This window comes from Populus trichocarpa, unplaced genomic scaffold (assembly GCF_000002775.5).
Source record: "Populus trichocarpa isolate Nisqually-1 unplaced genomic scaffold, P.trichocarpa_v4.1 scaffold_25, whole genome shotgun sequence".
Lineage (NCBI taxonomy): Eukaryota > Viridiplantae > Streptophyta > Magnoliopsida > Malpighiales > Salicaceae > Populus > Populus trichocarpa.
The window spans coordinates 433,236-452,698 of record NW_026291139.1 but is presented as its reverse complement, the minus strand read 5'-3'; the positions used below and the strand labels follow the sequence as shown (position 1 = coordinate 452,698).

General features: G+C 37.8%; 1 protein-coding gene and 2 long non-coding RNA genes across 3 annotated transcripts in view; 2 read left to right on the top strand and 1 right to left on the bottom strand.

Moving 5' to 3' along the window:
• The window catches only part of LOC127904829 (uncharacterized), a 51,783-nt gene that overhangs the window by 15,837 nt on the left and 16,483 nt on the right, over positions 1-19,463 (top strand). Inside the window, exon 2 of the long non-coding RNA XR_008058268.1 lies at positions 16,651-16,817. This is a non-coding gene — a long non-coding RNA (uncharacterized LOC127904829). The remainder of the gene's footprint in view (positions 1-16,650; positions 16,818-19,463) is intronic.
• LOC7458875 (probable disease resistance protein At4g27220) overlaps positions 1-19,463 on the bottom strand; it is a 64,790-nt gene that overhangs the window by 42,916 nt on the left and 2,411 nt on the right. Inside the window, exons 3-4 of the mRNA XM_024592325.2 lie at positions 18,985-19,102; positions 16,855-18,853 (exon numbers count right to left, since the gene is read on the bottom strand). Of these exons, the coding sequence (XP_024448093.2) occupies positions 16,855-18,853; positions 18,985-19,102 (2,117 nt within the window). The remainder of the gene's footprint in view (positions 1-16,854; positions 18,854-18,984; positions 19,103-19,463) is intronic.
• Positions 15,607-16,230, top strand: LOC127904831 (uncharacterized). The gene is made up of 2 exons (XR_008058270.1): positions 15,607-15,812; positions 15,979-16,230. It is a non-coding gene; the product is annotated as an uncharacterized LOC127904831 (long non-coding RNA).

Genomic DNA, 19,463 nt, shown 5'->3' with positions numbered 1-19,463 from the left:
ATGTTCTTTCTCATGGATTCCTCTCAGCTTGTCAAATCAGATAGTGGAAAGAAATGTCTCGACATCATCAATGATGTTCATGTTATCACCCATATTCATACAGTGAAGTGCGCATTTGAGCTTCAGAATAGATGGTCCCACAGTCAGTCTTGGTGGTGTGCATCTTTATGACATTCATTCCAATGCAACGATGCGATAACATTTGTCATAGCCATGTTTCAAAGGGTAACCCCAAGATGAAGATACGAGGTTGTCCCTCAATTGATGCTAGAGTTCACTAGATCATGGAATGTTTTTTAATAACATTGCCCCCAATAATGATCTGAATGCTTGTTCTGCTGATTAGCATTTCTTTAAACACCGTTGTCCTCAGTGCATTGATTCATCATTTGATCATCTTTCATTGCACCCAGCTAATCTAAATATTGCTTGTTTTTCTTCTCAGGGTCCACTGTATTGCCCCCAAAGTGTCTCAATTTTTCAAGGAGTATTGAGAAGAGTTGATGTCATTTCATGTCAAATATTTCGCAGACTCGCTCGATGTTCTTCATTGTTCGACAATCTTTCTTGTTCTGGAATCAAATCTCATACTTCCAATGTCATGTATATTCAAGTCTAATTGTTGAAATGAAATCAGAGTGATGTCAGTTTTGAAAAAGATCTTTTAAAACTCAGCTTTTTGGTCGAAGACCCAACACAAGTCATTCAATGTAGTCCTTTGATTGTCTTGTATTTTGAAAACAGAAATCAACTCGTTGTAAGATTAAAATGGCCTTTCCCATGGTTCTTTGTGTCCACTTTAAACTCTGATTTTGGGTATATCTTTTGATGGTCTGTGATGAGGTGACGTTTTTATGAATTTCAAAAACAAGATGATTAGGCTTTATCAAGAAAGTTTGTTTCTTTTCTTAGCATTTATTTTATCAACATACATAATAACCAGTAGCTTAATTCATGAAGTCACGACCCTTATAGAAAAGCTCTTCCAGTTTTGAGAGCGTCATTTATCGGTTCAGATTGCTTACTTGATCGAAAAGGGCTTTTAAAAGCACGTAATGCAGGCTATGGTTCATGGCTATGAAAGAAAGGGAATTCACAGGCTCAAAAAGTGTTTGAGGGTTTCAGGGACCTAGGATCAACATCAACTATTCATCAACTTTTCTTCTCTTGTTGTCTTTGTAGAGGAAATGACATATAACTATGTTAACTTTAAATATAAGCATTCTCTTCCCATAGATCATAATGCAAATCCAACTTTTTCTTTGATGAATAACCAGTCTAATCATTGATACCAAAAGACAATGTTTGTAACTCAATATTTTTTTTTTGGTATGAATTATTGAATCTGAATTCTTGATATGAACCAGTATATATTTTGAATCGAATTCTGAATTGATAGCTCCTCATTTGATTGAAGTCATGAGTTGAGTCTTGAGATATGAATATGTCTGTTTGATTATGATTATGAACCTATGGTATGCCAGTCAGAATACCCATGCTAACAGGGTAGTGTTAGTCTTTGTGCACATCGTATTTGAACCCTAGTTGGTCGGGGGAGTCACCAACCTGTGTGGACTGATCATCCCAAGTACGGAGCCTCATGCTCATTGCATTTTGATTTTCTGACGAGTTTTACTATATGATCTTCTTGTTATGGCCAATTTGAGAAACATTTCCATAAGAACCTAAAGCCATACTTGTATATATATTTCTCATTGTTGTATTACCTCGTGTGTGTGTATTGAGCGTTATCTACTCACTGAGTTGTTGAACTCACCATCTCATTATTTAACATTTTCAAGCTTATAGCTTGATAGCAGGTCATTTTGTTAGACCTTCAGAACCTGCTCTTTTGGTTGTAAATTGTACCTTTTTCTCTTTATGTCTAGTTAGTGCTTCAAAACTCTGAATTTATATGAACTCTTGTATTAAGACAATCGAATTATATTATGAAGTTGATTTTGATGTAAATGCTATGTTGAACTCTGATTGAGTTAGGATAAGTTTGGGTTCGCATAGGTATGGAACCTTGGAGGGGAACCTTGCCTATGTGCCGATCATGGATCCGGGATTCGGGTCGTGACAATGAAGAAAACTGAAACTTCATATTTATTTAATTTATTTCACAAGGGAATATTTTTAAGCTCCAAAATCAGTTTGTGATGTACAAAAACTTATATAGATTTAGTGTTTTTATGATTTATATTATTTTTAACATATTTTCTCAAGTTAGAAAGCACAAAAGAAAAAAAAGAAAGAAAAAAAAGAGGGAGTACCTGCATGAATGTGTTTCTAAATATAGAACTTCTCCCTTGTTCAAACGTGGAGAGGTATAGAGAGGCTTTTTCAGACCCTTGTCAGCCACAAACAATACTAAGTGATACGAACCTTAACGGAATTTAATGGAATTCGCGACTTCAAAATTAATCTAATCCAAGTTTGTTGAGATTTGAATGAGCTTATTACAATGGAAGACTTGCTCCAAGACAGCAATACTATAAACCAACTCGATTACAACGCTTACATCTGGAGACGAGCAAAGAAAGTATAAATTCACAACAAAGAATGGTCAATTCTTTGAAGAGATGCAGGTTCAATCAAAAACCAAGATTAAGCAACTAAAAAGTCGGCTACAATGCTGAAAATATAATCACAAGTCTGCCCTAAAATTATTCCTAAAGAGTATTTAAACTCCAAGCCAAAACCCTAGTTTTCCTAATGGGTCTCACATAAGCCTAATTTAAATAATAATCAACCCAGGTTAAAACTAGCCCAAACTAATTAAAATAAACAAAATAAAAAAGTCTAAGACCTAAATAAAATGTCTTCTCTCAAAATAAATAAAGTTTGATAGCCCAAATAATTAAATAAGACAAGTTTGTTGTTTCTGCATTCTGTCTGGGAGCAGCAACAAAAGTTCAACTTAAAACAGATGGTTCTCTCTCGTCTTAATGAATTAGAAGGCGTGCTATATACCTGTAAGACCCAATATTTTGACCCAAACCTAAGCCCATGTTAGCCCAAACCCAACCTAAGTTAACCTAGGTATTTAAGGAAAAGTTGCAAGAGAATTACTTTCCTCTCTTCTAATTCTTGTAGCCGTTGTGACCCTCCCCTCCTCAAACCTAAGATTTTAGTTTTTGATCTTGAATTTTCGATTCAAGAAAGGTGGAAGTAGCAAGTAAGTGATTCTCTTTCATATTACTTTCGATTATAGTTGTTTAAGGAATGATTAAAGAAGAGATTAGGGTTTATAAGGATTGGAAGTTTATATTGTTAAGATTGATTTATGATTATTAAGGGTTTAATGTTAGGTGATTAATTAGTATGTTGTTGAAAATAAGGATTTATGAGTTGATTTGTTTAAATTAATTTTTATGGGTTAAGAAATTCATTTTTACCTTGCTGTAAAATCTGTACAGAATGGTCTTGAGGTTGAAGATGACCAAATTTTATTTAGGTCCTTGATTGATGAAAATTTCAGTTTAGTCCCTAAACTTCAGAAGAATTACAATTTGACCCCTAAATGTATTTTGAGATTCTGGATAGTGTTATTATAAGGTTAATGATGATGAATCTCATCTTGATAATTGATTTGGAATATTTTTAGTTTGGTCCCTCAATTTTGGGAATTTACATTTTAGTCCCTAAACTTTTTAAAAATTACAGTTAGGTCCCTGGTTCATTCTAGACAGAATTAAGGATGGTTTATGGGTGAAATTTCAGTATGGTTATGTATTTACAGTTTGGTCCAGTTTTGGTAAAATTACATTTTGGTCCCTGTTTTGGATAATTGTCGTTTTAGTCCCTAAACATAGGAGACTAAGCGTGGTTTTCTTTTATGCATTGGAATATTTTATTTGTGTTGTTTTGAGTTGCTTTTGAGTATATTTTATATATTTATTGTAGGTTCTCCTAACGATCCTTAATAGGTTTTTCGGGTCTTTCATCTGATATTCCTTTTAATCTATATTCTTCCGGGTGAGTGGATAATCTTTAATATGTATATAATATAAATAAACATGTATGTTGATTATATGTGAGTACAACCAGTAAATTTCTTGAATATTTATATATATTGCTTTATTTTTCGAGTACTCATTTATTCTTGAATTTGCACTCGTAATCTGTCGAACTAAATTCTATTTGATATGATATACGTTTCTTTGATGATTCTGTAAATATCTATTGTCGCACCCGACATCGCGGCGGTCCCACAAAATATTTCTGATTAGGAAAAGGAACAGATTTCTGGCATCTTGTTCTTTTAGGAAAAATGTCTTGTTTAAGGAGTCGCCACCTAGTATTATGGTCACTAGGAACCCTAACTGGTCAACAGAGATTCTATGGTACGGGACTGGTTACGTAAAAGGGAAGATATTATCACCCCTTAAACGTTCTGCCTAAGGCAGACTGCATTGCTGGTTTTGTCTTAAATTGCTAAACATTTATTCGCTTATGCTATGATGATTTGTTTATAATATTCCTGACTCTAGCGCCAGTGAATATTCGATCGCGAATAATTCCAACTCTGGCGTTGGTAAAAATTCCACCCGAATAATTCCAACTCTGGCGTTGGTAAAAATTCTACTACAAATAATTCCAACTCTGGCGTTGGTAAAAATTCATAGCCACCAAAAATAAATTCAGATTAATATTTTTTTTATTCCTGACTCTAACGCTAGTGAATAAACAAATAAACTAAATTTACGCATTCACATATTTTTTTTTATGTAGTTAAAATAATAATAAAAAAAACAAAGAGAATAATTAAATCAGTATTTATATTCCTGACTCTGGCATCAGTAAATAAATAAATACATGCACGTATATGTTTTTTGCTAAATAAAAAATATAACGAATAAAAATAATATAAACTTAAACTAGTATTTTATTCCCGACTCTGGCGTGGGTGAATAAACCAGTAAATTTATATTATTTTCATTCATGCATACACATATTTTTCTATTTTTTCTATTTTTTATATTTTTTTATATTTTTTATTATTTTTGGGGCCGGGTCCAACTCAGCCCACATGGGCTGGGCTAGACCCAGCCAGCCCAGCCCGGTCACTGGCCCAAACCAGTGACCCGGCTGGGCCACAGCACGCATGAACTAGATTCATGCGTGCATGGCGCTGTGCGAGGGTAATTAATTACCTTCGCACAGTGCTAAATGCACTGAAATTTTCGAAACAAAACGAAGAAACAGAGAAGGCCTACCTTGCTGCAGGTTGCTTCGCCGGAGTGTTAGTGTCTTGGGCGAAGATCGGTGATGGCGTCCGTTGATAGGAAACTGGGATTCCTCCTTCCACCTCTGCCTTCTTGCCCTCTGTTTCTTCTGCTCTCGACAGAAAAATTCTCCCCGTGCTCTGTTTTTCAAACTCTCTCTACTCTCTCTCGGTCTGTTTCTCTTGTATGCTCCTGTGTTCTTTCTGTTTCAATTACCCCTTTGTTCTTTTTTTCGTTCCTCTATCCTCTGTGTTCCCCCCTGGCTTTTTCGTGTCCCTGTCTTCTTTGGTTCTACGCGTTCCTCTGTTTCTTTGAGAAGAAACAGGCGAATAACAGTCCTGCAATTCTGGTTCGCCCTTCTGGGTTGTTCTCTTGTTCTCCCTGTGTGTTTATTTCCTGGGCTTTCCTCTCTCTCTAATGGTTTTTTTTCGTGTTTTCTCCTCTGGTTTTTCTGCTTGTTCGTCCTCTGTCTCCTCGGTTTTTTCGTCTCTCCGACCTGGTTTTTTTTCTCTCCGTCTCTCTCTGCGCAGCCTCTGGCTTTTTTTTTTTTTCTGTTCCTCCTCTCCCCCTGTCCAGTGCACTCTCCCCTTTTCAGTCCCTAGTTTTTCTTCCTTTTTCTTCCTCCCCTGGCCGGTTCTCCTTATCTGGTTTTTATAACCAGAGAATGCCATGTAATCGCATGGATTTTAATGCAATAAAGGCATCCGTTTTTCTTCTTTTTTCAGGTGAAGAAGATGAACAGTGTTAATGTTAATGGCCATTTGCGTTTTGATCCTTGACGTTTTGAATTTTTGCAGTCCAGTCCTTGGGTTTTAATTTCTTACAATTTTGCCCCCAATTAACCCCAAAATTTGGTAATTCTTCAATTAAGTCCCTGATTTCATTAATTAAATTAAATTCAAGTCCAGTTAAGTCTCAAAACTTATCAATTCTCCAATTAAACCCTTAATTGGATTAATTAAATTAATTCTAAGCTCAATTAAGTCTCAAAACTTATCAATTCTCCAATTAAACCCTTAATTGGATTAATTAAATTAATTCCAAATTTAATTAAGTCTCAAAACTTTATTAATTCTCCAATTAAACCCTTGATTGGATTAATTAGATTAATTTCCAAGGTTTAATTAAACCCCAAAACTTCCAATCATGTTGCCCTTAACCCAAATTTTAATTCATTCTTCATTTATTTCATTTGACTTATTTTTCTATCATTATTATTATTTTTTTCCATCATCAATTTTTTTCAATAAATAAAATAATAATAATAATTAAAATAGGTCAAAAATTGGGTTATGACATCTATTATGCCTTGATATGGGACTTGTCAGTAACTCCATGCTAATGGAGAGTAGTTAGTCTATGTGCACATAATATTCTGTATACCTAGCTGTTGAGAGAGACATCAGCCTGTGGTGACTGATCATCCCATAGTGGTCACCTTCGGGTGTCATCAGGTCACGTTCGGGTGTCATTTGGTCACCTTCGGGTGTCATCTGATCTCTGACATGTATTTCACTACGTTATGATAATATGTTTAGTATGTATATGTATATGTATATGTATATCAAGATAAATCATCTTGCAAACTATTAATATCTAAAATATATATTAAATATTATTTCCTCACTGAGTTGGTTGAACCCACCCCTCATTCTTAATATTATTTCAAGTTCTTAGTTTCTGATAGCAGGTGAACTTTGTTGAGTGTTCCTACTTCTTCAGTTTTATGTTGGTATGCCTTGCTTATTTTTCGAGGCTTTCCTTTTAGTTTTGATTTGATGTCTTAGACGCTCCACTATTGCCTTGTTTTAATTAAGTTTGGATTTTGACAATGTAATGAGTATTATGGATTATTATTTTTGTTTTAATTACTGATGAGGAGTTTTAAACTATCTTTTGGTTTTATCAGTTTTGAATAATATAATATTTTTGAAGATTATGAAATGCTGTGTTTTTTTGAATAAATTGTTCTTTTTTTTTCTTTTCTTTTTTTTTAGTTTAACGTGGGTGTCCGGGCCAGCTTGCGCGCACCTCAACTGCGTATTTTTTTAGTTCTTTTGATATGTCTGTTTTGAGGCTTAGCGTAGGTGGGGTGTCCTTTTGACACCGCTCTTGTGTTGCCGGTCATGGACCCGGAATTCGATTCGTGACAATACCGTTGGAAATGTATGGAAGTCTAGTTTCCAGAACAACTTGAATCACATAAAAAATATATATGTAGCTCCAGTTATGACCAAAAGAGTAATAAAAGGTCAAACTATCCGAATCTAGTCTTCTTCTCCCAATCCTTGTGTAATGATCTTAGTTCTACCAACAAGCCCCTCTTGAACATGAATCAGATTAATCAAGGCTTGCTCTTTATTATTACAAATCCTCTTGAAGTCCACCTTAGCCCATGTCTTATGAAGAAGTCCATTGAAAGCTTCTTTGAACTTTTTAGTTGGCCCTAAGCCTAGTAATTAGATTAACTGGAACTTCCAATGAATTCTTTGATGGTTGGATCGCATTACTAATGTTGTATTTATCCTGATACGTTATGCAGGCATCAAAATTGAAAGAAACATTAATCATTTTACTGACAGATAAGTCAAGAAATACGAGAGTTAATGGACAACAGCAGGAACAAGAAAAGTGGAATGATCACGAACTAGCAATATGTTGAATGACTTAGAACTAATACATTAAATGAACCGATAAATTTTTTATTTGTCTTAGAAGCATGCAGCATGTAATCATCCTTGGATAATACTGGCAATTAAAAGTTCCGACCCCAATGCGTCCTTGGAATTTCCCTAGACAATCAATATCTTGTGGTCAAACAAACAACAAATCAGTTGAAGTGATGGGGAGTCCACAGCTCAAAAGCCAAACGGATCTGCAAGTTACAGTGTGCCAGATGGGAAGCAATGTCAGAGCCCTCTCTAACAAGGAAGGAGATAGTTTTATCCATGCTAGCTGCTGACCCCAGTACTGAAGTATGTTATTTCTGGCCAAGTGATTTTCTTTGGAGTTTCTATCTTCATTAATTCATTAGACTCGAGGACTTAAAGCAGTGTAATATGAACTCGTTGAATAAATAAAGAAGAAAGTGACTTAAACTTTGCATGGTGGTCTCCATGGGAGTAATCATTGCATACAGGACAAAGATAGCACAAGGGATTTGCACCTCTGTTTTATTTTTTAGAGTAAAAAAACATGAAGTTGCTTGCAAATTGCAATGACTTTAATAGCTAGTCTTCCTCTAAGCCTAATTTCTTATTGATTCCCTAATTTCCCTCACCAAATCTCTTAAACCTTTCTCATGATCTGTGCTTCCTTATCATTCAATTCTAAACCTCCCAAAATTTTCAGATAAAGGCTAGTTAAATTCACGCAATCAAAATTAGGGAAGCTAATGTTGGGGAAATCCGACCGGGGATGTACTAATAATTGCTCAAACGGAGGGGAAGCACACTGGGACACAATATTTAACGTGGTTCGGCAAAACCGCCTACATCCACGGGAGAGTCCATATTATTAGAGATATATAGAGAAAGGATTACAACACATATGGAGGAGGAGGATCACTTCACTCAAACTCAACTCCCAGCTCTTTTGCTGCACTTGCAGCTGCTGCAATGGCAGCAAGGCTGCTGCCATTGCAGCTCTCACTTTCTCTCTACTCTCTTCACATTCTCACAACCCTCTTCTACTTTTGCTCTCTCACGTATGCCTATAAATAGGCAAGTATGGTGGCTTCTCTTCTTCAACAACAGCAGCTGCACATGGGTTGATACATTTGTCAATGATGGGTGCAACTACCATTGACAAATGGTAACCCTACTCCTTAGGGTAGGTTGCCCAATAATGACAAATCCCAACAATCACCCCCTTTGACATTTATATGGGCAATTGTCCTCTTGCTTCTTCAGCACAGGCTTGCATCTTGCAGCTCTTCCAAGCTTACCATTCCGAGAGCGTCTGTGGCCGAGTTTACCGGTACTCGCCAAACCTTTCAATCACCAGAGTCACCAAAGCACACATTTTCTCACACAAAAGGATCACTACAACCAGATGGTCTGCCACTTCACATCTGAAGAGTGTTAACGCTTGTCTCTGGGACAACATTCCCCTTCGAGCGTATCAACCATGCTCGGTCCGGAATGATTCATCAAGCCTCACACCAAGGCTTACAACACCCCCTCAAACGGAAATTATCATTTCCAAGTGCGACAGTCATTATCTGAGTATCTCAATATGATCACGAGCTCACCACTCTTCTAAGAGTCTACTCATCCAGGAGTTGCGCCTGCCCTCTGCTCCACCCTAAGAACCACGCCTTACTTCTCCGTGAGTCTCTCGCTTTTAGTCTCAAGAGTCCAGGTAGCTTTCCACCTTTACCTATAGGGGCAGCCCATTAGAGGTTGATCCATATATGTCTTGATACTTTAAGTATTACAATGCCTTCACCGAGCTCACCACCTTGACAAGAGTCAACTAGTTCCCGGAACCTGCGCATGCCCTCTGCTCCTTCATAGCAGCCGCGTCTTAATGCTCCACAAGTCATCCACTTATTGTCCAAGGCAAATGTCTTCTAGCTCATTGATCTTTAGCATGGGGGCAATATCCATGAAAGTCAATCCTGCATTTGTCTCCATACTCATCATAGCCACTTCATTGGCTATCCATCTATCCACTCATATCCAGCCATCACATTGGCTCTGGGGTTGTTCTGAACTTGGGCTCCTATTGTGGCCCATACACCTTCTCTAAGGTGTCTTCGCCCGTTGTCATGGGGCGGTCTGAACTGGGGCTCCGATCATGGCCCTCACACCTTCTCCAAGGTGTCTTCGCCTTTCATAGGCGGTCGCATCCTCCTTCAGCTGAGATGCTTCAAAGTGGCTCCAAAAAAGTTCTCTACCACCATGTGCACTATGGGAGAGATAACTGCCACTGATTACATAGAAAGAGAAACTTGCGGTATACTCCTCGCAATCCTCCACCTCGATTTCTATGTTTGGAACTTCTACGCCTTTCTGCTTGACAGCTCCACCTACACCAACTCTCTTTGGTGTCTTCGCCTTTCATCATAGGCGGTCGCCTTTTATCACAGGCGTTAGCACCCCCTCAATTAGGTGCCTCTGCAACAGCTCTCTTTCCATCCTTGCATGCATTGGAAAGGTCTTCGTCTGTTGTCTTCATCAAGAGCATAAGAGACTTCCTGTTGTACAAACTTTAACAGTCTCTGCTCTGAGCTTCATCTGGGTACACTTCTTCTCCTTGCACCTGGTGTCTCATTACAGTACCTCATTGAATCCTACGGGTACCCCTGCACAATATCCGTGTGCCCTCGTGCAATTTCTGTTCTCCAGATTTCTCCCTATTCCTTGCTTATGTTTGACAGCAGCTCATCCTGTCACAACACCTGTCCAATTCAAAATAGGGTGCCAATCTTTATCCCCTTGCTGTATTTCTCTTCCATTATCAGGGTCTTCATCAATTCTCCCTTCGAGAAATCACAGTCACCGAATCTAACTTCTTTGGAGAAATCACCACTCCATCAGATCCTTGAACATACGGAACCCAACTGTTTCCTTGTGCCGTCATCCTGCTAGTCTTCAACCGTTTCATTACAAACTGCTATATATACGAAAATAGTACCGTATGGATAATCCTTCCACTAAGCAAGTTCCCAAGAAAGATTGGAGGGGTCACACTGGTCCCGCTTAAAACCCAACCTCCTAGACAGAACTTCTTAGGCCATATCTATCCATCGTACTGTCTTTCCGTATATACAACCATTTGCTAGCTTTGTTGCGGCTTTCCTTTACAAGTGATCTGGAATATACTGGTTTAATACATGATTTCTCAACATCTGGCGAGACTACCAGTTCTTAGATTCATCAAGATTGGTCTTGGTCAATTTCCACTCTTCACCTCAAATCGTCCACTTGATCGGGTGTCCAGAGTGTCCCAATTTTTCCTTCCTTCAAGGCAAATCAAATTTCAAAATTCCACCACTTAGCAGTTCAACACACATAATTGGGCAAATGTGTGTGTCTTCTTCTTCTTCATCTCCATCGACCACCATAACGACCTTCAGATGCCTCCTGATCGGGCAATCTCTTTTGTTAATTAACCACCACCACTTTCGGTCTCAAATTTCAACGATCGGACCGTACCATTGCATCCAGAACGATCAAATTAGCTGGAAACAAGTCTGAAATCATACAAATCGCATTTCAGACGGCTAAGCTTTGATCAAAACAATTATGTCCTGATGAACGGCCCAGATTCAATCTCAGATCCGGTTGCACGTAGGATCAGCTACACTGGATCCTTTCCCTCGGCTCGTGGCTCGGCTCGGCTCCAATTAGGCTCGGCTCCCTCGGCTCGGCCCAGCTCAGCTCGCGGCTGGTGATGTGGCATGTGGGTCCCACTGTGCTGACGTGTCTGCTGACTGGACGCTGACATCTCCATTACATCATGCTGATGTCATTATGGGCCATGCTACTGTACATGATGATGTCACAATTACATCATGCTAATGTCATCCCTGGCATGTCTACTATTCACGCTGACGTCACTTTTACGTCATGCTGATGTCATTCATATTCGGGTCAGTCACATGGGTCGGGTCAACTCATCCGGGCGAAGAAGACGCGTGGGGGGCGTCTGCGCGCGTGGGCAGACACCTTGCCGGAGAGTGATGGAGAGTGCGGCCATGTCCGACGTCCGATTTTGACACCGTTTTCACTAGTGGCTTCGTCTCTTCCTCCTCTACACAGTGGTATGGTCAAAACACAATTTTGACAACTTTCATTTTTGAGCAAAATCAAACACCACTTTAAACCATGTGCTCTGATACCAGTTGTTGGGGAAATCCGACCGGGGATGTACTGATAATTGCTCAAACGGAGGGGAAGCACACTAGGACACAATATTTAACGTGGTTCGGCAAAACCGCCTACATCCACGGGAGAGTCCATATTATTAGAGATATATAGAGAAATGATTACAACACATATGGAGGAGGAGGATCACTTCACTCAAACTCAACTCCCAGCTCTTTTGCTGCACTTGCAGCTGCTGCAATGGCAGCAAGGTTGCTGCCATTGCAGCTCTCACTTTCTCTCTACTCTCTTCACATTCTCACAACCCTCTTCTACTTTTGCTCTCTCACGTATGCCTATAAATAGGCAAGTATGGTGGCTTCTCTTCTTCAACAACAGCAGCTGCACATGGGTTGATACATTTGTCAATGATGGGTGCAACTATCATTGACAAATGGTAACCCTACTCCTTAGGGTAGGTTGCCCAATAATGACAAATCCCAACAGCTAATGGAAATTCCATTGGTTGTTAGAACCTTACTATTCACAACTCGAATATTTCGATTCATTGAAGATTACAAGCTACTCAAACACATAATTTAAAACAGATGGTAAGATTCGGAATGCTGAGGCTAGAGTCCATGGAAGGCAGAATTTAAAACCTTTCCTTTGGTAATCATCCTTGGATAATACTAGTAATTAAAAGTCCTGACTCCAATGCATCCTTAGAATTTTCCATCAGGTGAGTGTATTCCCATCAGCTTAAAAATCAATCTCTGCCTTTGACTCCCAATACTTGCATATCCAAACCTGGAGGAAGAGGAGGAGGCGGAAGAGTAAGGGGGCAAAGAAAACGACACCGCCTTCTTCATCATCGAGGATGCGGGGTTTCTTGGTGCCTGGTTTCCAGAATTGCTGTGATATATTTTTTTATTATTTTTGAATACAATAAATAAATAAATGTAAATCAGTTCAATATAATTCATTCCCAATATTACAACTAATAATGATTTTTCTAAATATATTTAGCAAGAAAATATATATGTAATAAGGCGATTGTTATGCAATTCTGATCCATCATAGGGAGATTCAGATTCCTAAATCAGACTTTCGAAATAACCATCTTTCGAAATAAATCTTGAATCTAGTGGATAAAAAAATTATCTTTAACAAAAAAAACCTAAAAATAAAATCACATATAAATTCACATATACACAATAAAAAATTATTGAGATTAATAACCAAACAACATTGCAACATTGATAACCATTTTTTGAAAAAGCTCAATTCACATATAAAAACACTTAGTCTGGTTACTAATCACTTAGTCTGGTCAAGGAAGCAATGCTAGAAGGTACAGATATTCAGATATTCTGAACCTGTGTTTATTTACTGAAGAAAGCAGGTAACTTCCCTGATAAATTATTATCATTCATCCTCCTAAAAGGTGTCAAAGAAATACAAACTTAGAGAGTTTTCTGACGGTATTATTCTTCACCATATATAAAATTTAGATAAAAAGATGAAGAACATGCACATATGAAAAACGATATTTGAAGAAATGAAGAAAAGCCATAAACTTACTATGATTAATATCAGTGGAATGGGTCCTGAAAAATCATTTCCTTCAATGATTAATCGCTCTTATCTTCTTCATGTGTATCCTTGGCATAAACAATGCATAAAGCGTAAGTGCGTATCAATTAATATTAAGGATTGTTAGCCATTTTGTGCATTGAGGTGGTTGTGGTTAAGTGGATTGATCTGCTCATTCACTTCATCACTTGCAACTACTGTGCCTACAAGCCCAGGCAGGTAGCTAGCCCATTCTATAAACTTGGCCTTTACCAAGCATGTTGATCTCTGTATTTTTCTGCTGCCAAATTGTTACTTGTACGTACATATTCATATAAAAACTAGCACATGATCATATCCCTTTGCCATTGAAAGAGTGAGCCTTCTATTCAACCAGGAAACTCTCTTACTAGTCTTCCCACCTCGAAGAGACTAGAAGGAAGAGAAACCCTCATTTATAGCCACGGCATTCCCCTTTGAATTGATAATTACTGCATGTAATATGAGTCCTCGTGATTAATCGTTCTTATCTTATTATGATCATGAAGAAGACATGCTGCACAACCACTTGCTTTCTTGATTGGACCATAAGAAAAAGAAGGACATAAACGTAATGGTTGACGAAGGCAGATGGGGATCGATAAGCTCCATAAAGAGAGAGGCTACGGGGACCAGCTTCACGTGCATTAAGCAGTAATTATGGGGACTGCATGCACCCTATTCCCCTTTGATAAAATTAATCAGAGAAAATGGGAAGATCATGGAATTTCAGCTCTTATTTACGTTTTCATTTAATTAATCATCTGAAAGTTAATATTCTCTGATTTTAAGTTTTTCCTGGGCCTGTAAATTGCTAACTGAATAAGAGCGGATGAATGAGAAATGCTTTGTTTAGAAGTTAAGCGTGAAGAGAAAGGACAGAGAAAAAGAAACCTCAAGTACAAACTCAAACTTGCTTCATAAATAGCATGTTTGGCAATTTTTTTAAAAATTATTTTTTAAAAAATTTAATTTTTATTATATTTTAACATCATTTTAATATATTGATGTAAAAAATAAATTTTAAAAAATAAAAAATATATTATTTTAATACATTTCTAAATAAAAAATACTTTATTAATATTATGATACCAAATCTCATATTATTGATATTTTTTTAAATCAACATTCAAAAATTTCTAAATATAAAAAATAATGTGGCTATGGCAGACGAATTGCCGTAACTTCCAACTACGTTAATGTGGTTTTTGGTTTTTTATCAACCACTGTCACTATAGATCTTACCTGGGTCAAATGTTTATGGGCCTGGGCTTTTATTGTTTTTTATTTGGGCTCTTTCTCTGGACCAAATTGACCCAGTCCCTTTTATTAATTACAAATAATTTATATTATTGTTAAATGGTGTTTACTTAAGTAGTAAAATGCGGTTAAAAACTATTATATTCTAATTATTACAGGAAATTCAATGCGTCGTCGCATATACAATGCAGAACCAAAACACTTATCCATGCGCTTGCATTGTTATAGGAAATGTACTCACTAAATTTAAACACAATTACTTTAAATTTGTTGAGCCCATATAAGATTGAAAGAAAAAGAATCAAATTAAAAGAAATGGATAAAATGGGTGGTAATTTAAAGATTAGCATGAAAAGTTCATTTTGGTCCTCATGCTTTTCAAGTTATAAATATTCAATCCCTTAAATTTTTGATTGACTGCAAATTTGATTTTAATATGAGCGAGCTACTTTTAATTACAAGAGTTTCACATGAATGCTTACGAATGAAAACTCCACAAAGGGACGGATGACATCGCATGCGTTAGGATGTTTTACTCTCTAAATAAATGTCAAACACATCAGTCATATAATAAACACATCAGTCATTAATAGCTTAAGCTTAATCCAATTAAAACAATAATGCTTACTCAGTAAGTGTCGTCACTCATCCTACTAGAACTGTACAATGGGACGAAGGACATCCTTAGCGTTAGGATGCTCCCACTCCACTACTGACTCCCACCATTCTTCTGGATATACCTCAATTTTTCTAAGAGAAGGGGGAGGAGATGGCTGGCCATTTTCAAGCAACGGAAGACAAATTGGCATCCTTTTCAGCTTCTTACAATTATAAACTGCAATCTCTTTGAGAGAATCGCAAATCAGTTTTGCACTACAAATGCTTTCCAGTTCTGGTAATTCAATCAATGTTAGAGAACTTAATTTTGTGAGTTTGAGATCGGTGATGCTGCTGCTGCTGCTTTCTTCACCCATAACCCCTTCTTCGTCTGATCTTGTTCCACCTATTATCTCCTCCATCTTCTCACATTTTGTAACTGTAATCTCTTCTAATTTTACAAGGTTTGGCAGCAGGACAAGAGGGAACAACTTCTTCATACTACTACATCCAGAGCAAAAGAACTTCTTAAGACTAGAAAATATACCGTTGTAAGATGGAGATGGTAGTGGAGCAGAGCGGAACCAAGAAGATGAAACCAAGCTCTCCATGCTATTGCAACTAAAAATCGTGATAGCCTCCAGTTCAGTTACACTCTTTATTAGAGATAAAAAATCGCATAAACTTGTTGCATCATCATTATTATGAATACTCAATTGTTGAATGTCCTTTGGAAACATGACCTGAAAACCTCCATCTCTGTCGATACTCAAGTTACCCCTAACAATTGCTTTCCTTCTGCAACCATCATAACCATAACAATAACAATAATCATACTTATCCAGTGGTCCTACAAGAATTTGGTATGTGGTTAGTGATTTGGTTTCATCCTGAGATTTGAGATACTCCATGTAGTCTGAGCAACCTTCAAAATGGCATGCCAAACTTTCCAACTTCCTCAAGCAACCCACTTCCTTTCCTTTAACAGTTATCGGAGCATCTTGTCTTTCTCTATAATCTCCGGTAGGACGAGGAATCCACTCCTCCAATACAAAGACTTGCAGGTGAGAGAGCTTTGGTAACAACCCACTAGGAAACTCCTTTTCACCACATCCATTCATTATAAGATACCTCAGGTTGCATAGACATTCCATGCCTTGAGGAATCTTTTCAAGTGCCCAAGTACCAGAGAGATCTAACCTCTTCAGTGCCCTGAGCTTTTCTAATGACGGTACATGCCTTAACATCTTACAATCAATGAGCAGTAATGCAGTGAGACTCACCAATTCAGAGACAGAATCAGGTAGTTTTGTGATACCTGTATAGGACAGATCAAGAACCTTGAGCCCATGCAACTGCTCAAAAAATGAATCTGCAATAAATTGCAACTTTGGGTTCCTGCATAGCAATAGAGTTGAAAGACTGGGACACCTCGGTGAATGGCTGAAAGGAATTTCTTTAATTTGGTTTTGCATTAGTGAAACTCTAGTAAGATTCTCTGTCCACTCCTCTGCACCCGGCAATTCTCTTAACTGTGCACCTGCTTTGACCATGCCTTGAGAGTTCTCTTGTAGTATTTGGATGGCCATGTCCCTAATCAAGTCATGCATCTTGACAGCACGAACACATCTACGACCACTGTACAATTTAGCATCTTCCAAAAGGCAGGCACTTTCAAGTTTATTAAGCATCGTGTGGCCTTTGTCAAATTCTGCCTCCCTCCTCGTCAGCCCTTTTATCACTCCCTCATCAATCAAATAAGCTATCAAATCCTCTCTAGGGATCTGAAAGTCTTCCGGGAATAATGCACAGTGCAAGAAACATTGTTGCAGTGCTGACTCCTTTAAGTGCATATAACTAAATCTTAATATTTGGAATACCTTCTCATCCATGTCCTCCAGCCAAACTCTTGATTGTTTCAGTTCCTCTAAAGCATTCCTCCACTCACATATATCATCCACTCCCCTCATGGTTCCGGCCATTGTTTTAATTCCTAGAGGCAAACCAGCACATTCACTTGCCATAGATTTTGCAATTTCTTCCACTTCTGGAGGAATACATCCAAGTATCTTCATGAACAGAGCCCAAGCTTCTTCCATTGAAAGAGGCTCCACTTTGATTTTCTCCTGGCAGACCATCCGCTTACAAACTTCAAATGATCGAGTTGTAAGAATTAGTTTGCATCCCTTCACTTTGATAGGAATACCCACCTCATCAAAATCAAAACAGTTCCACAAATCATCTAAAATGAGAACCCACCGTTGTTTCTCAATTAATGCTTTTGACAGTTTTGCAGCCCTTGTCCTCTCGCAGTCTTCTTTTGAGAGATCTAAATCAATGCGTCTTGCAATAAGATTCTGCAATTTATAAACACTAAAATCCTGCGATACCGTGATCCAGTGAACATGAGGAAAAGTGCCACGTTCTTGTAGAAGCTGATTGTAGATATGTGTGAGCAATGTTGTTTTGCCCACACCCCCCATCCCGTAAATGCCAATACTTGATGAGGCCTCATCATTCATTACCCACGACCAGATAGCATTCTTATTATTTTCAAACTCTCCACCTCTTAGTTCTTCAGTTAGAAACACATCTCGTCCGCTCTCATCGCCGATAGGTTGAAGACCTTCACGAGAGCTATCTCTCACAACAGGCTGCAAATGTTCTCTGATCATATTCTCCACATCAATCATCATGACATCATTGTTGACTGAGGAAGAAGATGGTTGATCATAATGCCTTTCAAGGCCAAAACACAGTGGATCTGTTGGTTGGGACAAATCTCCTCTAGGCTCATCTTCATTAACTGTAAGCCTCTCAGGAGAGCCACCTCTCACAACAAGCTGGTTCAATTCCATGATCATGCCCTCAATCCTATAATCCTCCACGGACAAAGGTAAGTTGTCCTGAGCATTTCTTTCACACTCTTGCTCCACTTGTTCACCAGGGATCAGGTCTCCAAGTGAGGGAAAATACAATTCTGGCTCCGTTTCTACATCGGTCACTACATTTCCAACTTGAATGTTTTTTTCTAGCAAAGAAGTTGAAATTGTATTGTGTGCCCCATCATTGCTTGACGTAGCTGTGGTTTTAAGTTTCTTTTCTGGAGGACCATCAACAGCAGTGAAAGCTGCGTCTCGAACAGGTTCTGGCACTTTGTCACAAATTGTAGTTCCACGCCTTTGAACTCCTGACCAATGAAGCTTGAACCTGGTAATCGGAGTTTGCTTGGAGAATGGATGCCCACAAAACGTACACTGCCTACTTTCACCAGTCTCCTTAACATACTCCCAAAATGGACCCTTTGGCAGAACCATTTTCTCCTTTTTCTTCTGTGGCCTGCAGAGGGGAAAATAACAAATTCATTTATTTGGAGACAATACTAAAATAAGGATTACATTCCATGGAAGACAAGGAGATAAATCTCCAACACAGAACTAAGCAAAGGAAAAGACTGCATATATATATACCTTCTGGTCTGATAATATGATATTGTGTCTTCAAAAGAATGCCCTTGCCGCTGTGTGACAGAGATGATAATTGAAGTTGGTAGCAAAACAAGCTGTGAGAACAAAACAACAATTTCAGCTTTGAAAAACAGAAACAATCATTTAATTATTTTCCCTAGAGAAATAAAACAAGTTGGTAGCAAAAATCGTTGCCATAATATGTGAAAAACTAAACTGATCGAAGCTGTAAAACAAAGCATATGCAATTAAATCGATCATTAGGAACAAGTATAAATTCTACAGCTTGTTATTAATTTAATATAAAAAAATAAACAGGCAGGCCCATAACTATATATTTTCCTGTAGAGATGTACTTTAAGCAGAGAAATATTTATAGTAAACATTGAATAATTGAAATAATTGTCAGAAAAAGAGACTACCAAGCAATCTAAAATAAAAATTCGGAATAAATTATCATTGTTTTTAAGATAAGAAGTTGA